The sequence below is a fragment of the Rhagoletis zephyria genome, unplaced genomic scaffold (genome assembly GCF_001687245.7).
Source record: "Rhagoletis zephyria isolate East Lansing unplaced genomic scaffold, Rhagoletis_zephyria_1.1 Rzeph_scaffold_06134, whole genome shotgun sequence".
NCBI lineage: Eukaryota > Metazoa > Arthropoda > Insecta > Diptera > Tephritidae > Rhagoletis > Rhagoletis zephyria.
In genome coordinates, this window is record NW_016163217.1 from 22,573 (window position 1) to 30,392 (window position 7,820).

Genomic DNA, 7,820 nt, shown 5'->3' on the forward strand with positions numbered 1-7,820 from the left:
AAAGAAAAAAAAACTAAACAAATTCATTTTAGATATGAGGCCATCAGGGCCATAGGAGCCTATCTACAAACAAATTTTTAGTAATATGAGAAAGAGGGATCTATAAAAAATAAATGCGGTGTTTTACTAAAAAAATCATTGCACCCACGTGATGCTACATATTATAGTAAAAGGAAACTAAAAGGGCTTGCCTCGGGCTATTGCTGTTTCGATTCTGGTAATGCATTTTAAGGTGCACCTCAACTTTTTTTGATATGACAGTTAAGGTACTCTGGCGCTCAGAGCCTCATATAATAGATACATTTACAAACATATGTATGTAGGAATGGCCTTCCCGTTTCATCCTCTTCGTATAAAAAACGCGGTTATTTAGTTTAATAATTTAATACTACATAGAGTTTATTTAACAAAACGCACATATTACAATTAAACAACTTAAGACTAGCAGAACATTGCTCTGCGCTTGACGGCTAGGGATAAATCGATACAAGTAAATCCAAGTACATACTCGATACTTTTCTCAATTTACCAAGTAGTTTTTTACTCGATACTTTTTACTGCGATCCAAGTAGGTATCGAAAAAAAGTACTTGTATCGGAAGCGCAAAACTTATTATTCTTCAGCATCTTTTTTGAAAAGCATCCCATTAGAGGAATGGGAAGATATGCGCACTACATTTCCGCAGCTATATAAGCAAGCCCATCTATACATAACGGTTGTTGGGTCATCTGTCCCTTGCTAGAGGTTTTTCTAAAAAACAGGTTTTGTTCTACAATTCGAAAATTTTAAATCGACTCGATTTCAATAATTTTCTCGATGATTTTTAACCCAAAAATTTACAAGTCTCGCATTAAAACAATTTAAGAATATTCACTCTTTTCATCAGATATAATTAAAAAATATTTGGCAAATCGAGTCGAGTTCCAACTTTCGAATTTCAGAACATGCCCGTATACAAAATGTATTCAACAAAGTGTGATTGATTTTGACATTACTCTCATAAGAAACAGGCTATAATGTCAAATTGTAATAAATTTGTTGTGCACGCCACAAAACTCCTGCTGGCACTTACAAAAGAAATGAACACCACCAATTTGTATTTAATGAACGTTGACGTTGTCACCGTTGAAAAGTTGTTCGTTTATTTCACTGAAATAATATATAATATAAATCTTACAAGTTTAGTTTAGCAGAAATAATTTCTTACACTTTGTATTCTTGTGCCGGTAAGACTTGCGTACAAACAGTAAATGACAAATTCAAATTTGGAAATACATATGTAAGTGAAATGAAAGAAAATGAAAGAAAACAAATAACTGCAGGGTTGCATTTGAAGTCTGGCCGGTGTGTTGCTTCACCCTAAAACATCCAACACCGCCAGCTTCGATACTGGTCGTTGTAGCACGCCGTTCTCCGTCTTGACATCGACCAGGCGAACATGTCCGTCTCTAGCTTTTACCGTTGAAATCACGATACCCTTTCTCCACTCGCTGCGTGGAAGATTACCATCACAGATGATGACTACATCATCGGTCTTTACTTCAGGCTGAGGTGCAATCCATTTCGTCCGTTTCGTAAGCGTAGGCAAATATTCTTTTATCCAGCGATGCCAAAACTGATTTTTCAGTTGCTGGCTTATTCGATACTGCTTCCTAGTGGCGACCGCTCCTTCGTCCCCTGGCGTTTGTGTAGAGTTAGTGGCCCCCAACAGAAAGTAGTTGGGAGTTAGTGGATCAGGCTCCTCTGGTGTGACTGGCAAGTGAGTCAACGAGCGGCTGTTGACTATATTTTCCGCCTCAATTAGGAGGCTGTTCAAGGTATCTACTTGCGGCGCCTTCTCCTTCAATGTCATTGCCAGTACTTTCTTCACTGACTATATGAGACGCTCCCAGCATCCGCCACTGCTTGGGTTCGCTGGACAGTTGAATTCCCAAATGATGCCTCGCGTTGACAACTCGGTTCGAATGTACTTGTCGTCGAAGATATCCGCCACCTTGGATAGCTCACCACTCGCACCCACAAAGTTGGTACCCATATCCGAACGAATTTTGGCTGGAACACCACGGCGGTTAACGAAGTTCCTTATACAAAGGATACAAGCATCAGAAGAAAGATCACGTGCAAGTCCAATGTGGATAGCGCGTATGGTTAGACAGGTGAATAATGCTGCCCACCGTTTCTCCGTTCTTCTACCAATTGCTACCATTATGGGACCAAAGTAGTCAAGTCCTGTGTACGTAAAAGGCCGCACATATGGCGTTACGCGATCGACTGGCAGTTGGCCCATCAATGGAGGTCTTGGAGTTGCTCTGGAATTTTTACACTGCTGACAACCAGACTGAGCTCGTTTAACTCGTTGGATCCCACACTTACGATCCAGAATACCTTTCGTATTTCGTTTAGGACGAGCTAGTGGTTTTGATGATAAAGTCTTTGGTGGTACCACTGAACGACCAATTCAGTGAAGTCGTGTCTGTATGGCAATATGATAGGTCTTCTCGTGCCCTCACTAAGTGCGGCCGCGTAATCTATTCGCCCTTGTACGCATAGGACACCATCGTGATTGAGTTGCGGCGTAAGTTTATAAATGTCACTGTCCTTTGACACGGTGTTATTATTTTTCAATTGCATAATTTCGTTGGGAAATGCCTCTTTTTGAACTATTCGACACAATCGCAGCTCCGCGTCCTTTAGTTCGGCGGAGGTAAGTTCTCCTGACGGCCCTACTGATCCAATGTATTTGGCTTTGACATTAGAAAAAAATCGTAGTGTCCAAGCAATCGTTCGCTTCAGACGCAAATAATTCGAAAAGCGTGTGAAATTAATTACCTTTCCCGCCGGAATCACCAGCATGCATCTTCGTTTCTCCTCATCGACGACCGCCTCCACCTTTATGCCTTGCAAAACTGGCCAAAGCTCTTCTGGCTGAAGCAAAAATTCAGGACCCCTTGTCCACCGTAAATCTGTTTCCTCGCGCATAGGGTAAGCAGCTCTTGTAGCCAAATCGGCCACATTCAACTTCGATGGGCACCAACGCCATTCGTTCTCGTGTGTCTCATCCAGTATCTCGCTTATACGATGCGCAACAAATGGTTTATATTGTCGATGGTCAGATTTGATCCACATCNTTATCTCGCTTATACGATGCGCAACAAAAGGTTTATATTGTCGATGGTCAGATTTGATCCACATCAAAACCGTTCTAGAAACAGTCCACAAAATAGTTCGGCTGGGTTTGATAGTATGGCTTTCAACAATCGTTGATTTCAACCGTGTACCCAAAACAGCGGCCTGCAGCTCTAAGCGGGGTATAGACAGCAGTTTCAGTGGTGCGCATCTGGTTTTTCCCAAATCAAAGCTAATTTTAACGCTTCCGGGTGCAATTATTCTCCAAAAGGCCACTGCAGCGAAGGCTTGCTCACTGGCATCCATGAATACATGCAGTTCAACAGTGGTATTTGGCGACAAAAATTCTGGCGCATAGCACCTGCTTACTCTGAGCTGTTCCACCATTCGTAATCTTCTGATCCATGACGTGAATCTGCCAAGAATATCAGAAGGAAATTCGTTGTCCCACGCAGTGCCTTTCCTCCACAGTGACTGCAGTAAATTCTTCCCATATATCATAATATCGGCCAACATTCCCAAGGGGTCATAAACAGACATCACCAAACCCAGAAATTCTCGTTTAGTTGGACATTTGTCCCCTGTGAGTATCTGTGGATCAACTCTATGCAATTTTAGTTTGAATACAAGTGCATCAACTTGGCTGTCCCAGAACAGTCCCAACACCTTGTCGACATGACCACCTGCATCCATGCTAACTACGGCCTGTGAGTGTTGAACGCTTTTGTTTAGGCGGTTTTGCACGTCTCTGGAGTTGGAGATAAAAATTCTCAAAACAAATCCGGCCTTTAAATGAGTTTCCCTCACGGCTTGGCCAATTTCCAATGCTTCACTCTCGTCCCTAAAGCTGCACACGAAGTCATCCACATAATGATTGTCAGTTATTACCCTTATCACTTCGGGGCGATCACCGGCGACTTCCTCAGCATTTCTGTTCTTAACATGCTGTGCTATGCATGGAGAGCATGTGGCTCCAAAAATCATTGAAGTCATCACATAGATTCCTGCAGGGTCATTGATGTCGTATCGCCACAGAAAACGTTGTGCATTCTGATCTTCCTGCCTCATGCCGACTTGTAGAAACATTTCCCTTATGTCAGCGCATATGGCAACAACGCCCTCTCGAAATTGTAGCAATACTCTAATCAAGGGTTGCATTTCATCTGGACCCTTCAGGAGAACAGAGTTTAACGACACCCTGTTTACCGCCGCTGCCGCGTCGAACACCAGCCGCAGCTTTCCAGGCTTATTGACATTAAAAACTCCAAAATGTGGTAAGTACCAATTAAAATGCGTTTGAACCTTTGCCTCAGTTGGCGTTAATTCCCTAGCGTATCCCTTGGCGATAAAGCTTGACATGGCAGATTTATACGCGCGCTCGAATTCAAAATCATTCCTCATCTTTTTCTCAATTGAATGTAGGCGGTTGAGGGCCATGTTATAACTATCGGGCATATGGACTTCGTCAGACTTCCACAACAAACCGCACTCGTATTTATCGCCGATTCTCTTAATTGTCTCGCGCAAAATTCTTTTAGNTTTCGTCAGACCTCCACAACAAACCGCACTCGTATTTATCGCCGATTCTCTTAATTGTCTCGCGCAAAATTCTTTTAGCTCGAACGACGTCTTTGGATTCTACAACCTTTGCAGGCACGGCAACACCAAAATTTTCGGTTGTAAAGTAATCTGAAATCAATTCTTGTATGTCGACTTTAACGGATGTATGCAAAATTATCGATACTCGTTCAACTATCGGTTTTAGTTCATCGCTATGTTTACCATAAACGAGCCATCCCAATTCTGTTTTTACTGCAACAATCGAATTTTCACATTGGATACTCCTCAAGCTGGCTGTAATATGGCAATTATCCAATCCAATTAGGACCGTTGGCTCTGCATCAGTGTAATCAACTATTGGAAGATGTTTAATTTGGCGATACCTCGAGTGTAGTTCAGCAAATGTGACTGTTTGCATTGGCAAATCAAGGCTAGGAACAGTTCGTGCAATCAGCTTGTGCCACTTGGCTTTGTGACTAGTTCCTTTTATTTGCACTTCCAATCTCATAGACTTGAACTTGGTCTCTCTTCCACCAAACCATTGCAAAGACAGTTGAGTGCTTTGGCCAGACATTCCCAACTGACTGGCTACTGCTTTATTGATGAGCGTGCATGACGAACCTTCATCGATTAAGGCAAATGTTTTAATAATGTGATTATTTGCACCTCGCAGCTCAATTGGCAATATCTTGTACAAAATTGTTGTTGCTTTATGGTCATACTTGCGTGTTTGCACAGTGTTTACCTGCTGAGCGCTATTTTCTTTCGCTCTTGGTGGCTCATGCACAGTGACACTGGTTTCATGTAATGTAGAGTGGTGCAATTTCTTGCAGTCTTCCACCATACATGCGCGCTTCCTTTTACACTGATACATGCCGTGACCTTTAATAAGACAGGAGAAACACAATTTTTGTTCCTTCACTATTTCCCACCTCTGCCCAACACTTTTACTCAGATACGAGTCACACTTTGACAAATGATGTGAGGCTGAACATTGCACACATGGATTTAGGCCTTCGCTGCTACTGCGCGTTTCTCTTACGGCAAGTACTTGCTTCGATTGTGTACGTGGCATTGTGGGAGGCAGTGAGAGCACTGTGGCTTTGGCTGTAGGCGAAGTGTATTCTCTAGCATGGAATAACCATACGCAGCTGTGGACTCATTCAAAGATGTCAAAAATATAGGCCAGTCTTCGGGGCGGCCATTAAATTCTGGCAAATCGTACAACTTTCGTGGAGTACTCAATTGTGGAACCGTAGAGTATGAAGCCCCCATATTCGTTCCTTGGTTAAACGGGAATTGTGTACTGGCAGCAATAGGCATTACGTTCGGTCGGGCGTATGTGGTAGTGATGGTGGCGGACATGGGTATTGACGGTAGGAATGGTAAATTCCAAGTAGTCGTCGGCAAGAAATTTAAGTGCGGCGATTGCAATGGCACCGCCGGTCGCTGTGCATAGCTAGCAGTTGCACCAGATTTCAATGAATTACACGTAGATAACGGTGTGCTCCTTGGCATTTGAGCGATTTGTGAAGGCAAATTATCACTTGAGGAATTTGTTGTGTACGTCGACGTTGCAATTGCAAACTCAACATTGCTCGACGTAGATGATTGCAAGGTCGGTATCGGTCTTGATTCCAGGATCTTGATGCGTTCGGTCAAGTCCAGAACCATTTTTTGTAAAGACTTCTCAAGTTCTGTGGATGCAACTACAGTTCCATCCATGTCGATTTCATCAGATTCTGTCGACTGCGGCGTCGACGATCTTGATGATGCCTTTTCGGCTTTCGTTTGACTTCGTGTTTCCATTGTTTCGGAAAAACGTTAAATTTGAAATAACGCAGGCGTCAGAAAGAAACAGTGAAAGTTGAAATAAAATTGTTGTGCACGCCACAAAACTCCTGCAGGCACTTACAAAAGAAATGAACACCACCAATTTGTATTTAATGAACGTTGACGTTGTCACCGTTGAAAAGTTGTTCGTTTATTTCACTAAAATAATATATAATATAAATCTTACAAGTTTAGTTCAGCAGAAATAATTTCTTACACTTTGTATTCTTGTGCCGGTAAGACTGGCGTACAAACAGTAAATGACAAATTCAAATTTGGAAATACATATGTAAGTGAAATGAAAGAAAATGAAAGAAGACAAATACCTGCAGGGTTGCATTTGAAGTCTGGCGGGTGTGTTCGCAACAGAATTGTTAACACATTTGAAAATATTTTTTTTTAAGTTTGAATTTGTTAAAAAAAAGATGTACACAAATATTTTCCAAGCAACAAATTTTCTTAATAAACGTGAAATTGTTAAGAGATTCACCGCCGAGGAGAGCAAGTAAGTACATTTAAAGTTTGGTAATAAGTAAATACGTTCGACTTTGCTTAAATATTTAATGTAAGGAAATCAAGGTGAAACGGAGCAAAACTTTTGAACGTTGCGCTGTATGCAATAGAAGTCAGGAGACGAAAATAGTGCGATGTTTTAAACCACCTAGTTGCGAGTTTAGACGGCAGCGATGGGAAGAAAGCTGTGGTGTTGTACTACGTGATTCATCTCGCGAATCTCATCTTGTGAAAACCACTTCAAGGAAAGTGATTTCATTTGATGTCCGTCCGAATCAAGCACTTTCAATCGAGCTCGTTTATACCCAAACTATTTCGCATGAAGCAAAATTTTATTTCAAAATTGTTAGAGTTAAGCTCTCATATAAAATTGGAAACAAATGTAAAAACATACTTTTAAAAGTGTCGAATAATATTTAGGATAAAAATTTAAATTCAAAAATAAACGCACAAAAGCATAAAACTTGGGCAATTAAAAACAAGAAAATTGCTAAAATGATTTTATAAACAATTTGTTTTATTTTATTGAGAAAATATATATATTCCAGGTAATGTAAGTAAAATAAAACAATAATCAAAATAAAAGCCTAGGGTATCAGTGCTGAAAAGATACATGCATCACTAAGGGTTAATTCGTTTGTTTATACTTTTTGACATTATAGTACCTTAAAAGAGAGCCGCATTGAGTTTCCAATCACACCTTGTTTAATACACCTTGCCCGTATATCAAAATCTCGCCTTTCAGGAAAACATTTGGAAAAGCTGATTTTTTTGGGAAAATATAACAA

At 41.0% G+C, this 7,820-nt stretch overlaps 1 protein-coding gene across 1 annotated transcript; it reads right to left on the reverse strand.

Annotated features, from left to right (window-relative positions):
• Positions 1-2,409: 2,409 nt before the first annotated feature.
• LOC108372883 (uncharacterized) lies at positions 2,410-4,527 on the reverse strand. Its single transcript, XM_017628679.1, has one exon. The coding sequence runs from the start codon at positions 4,525-4,527 to the stop codon at positions 2,410-2,412; it is 2,118 nt and encodes a 705-aa protein (XP_017484168.1).
• Positions 4,528-7,820: the final 3,293 nt, after the last annotated feature.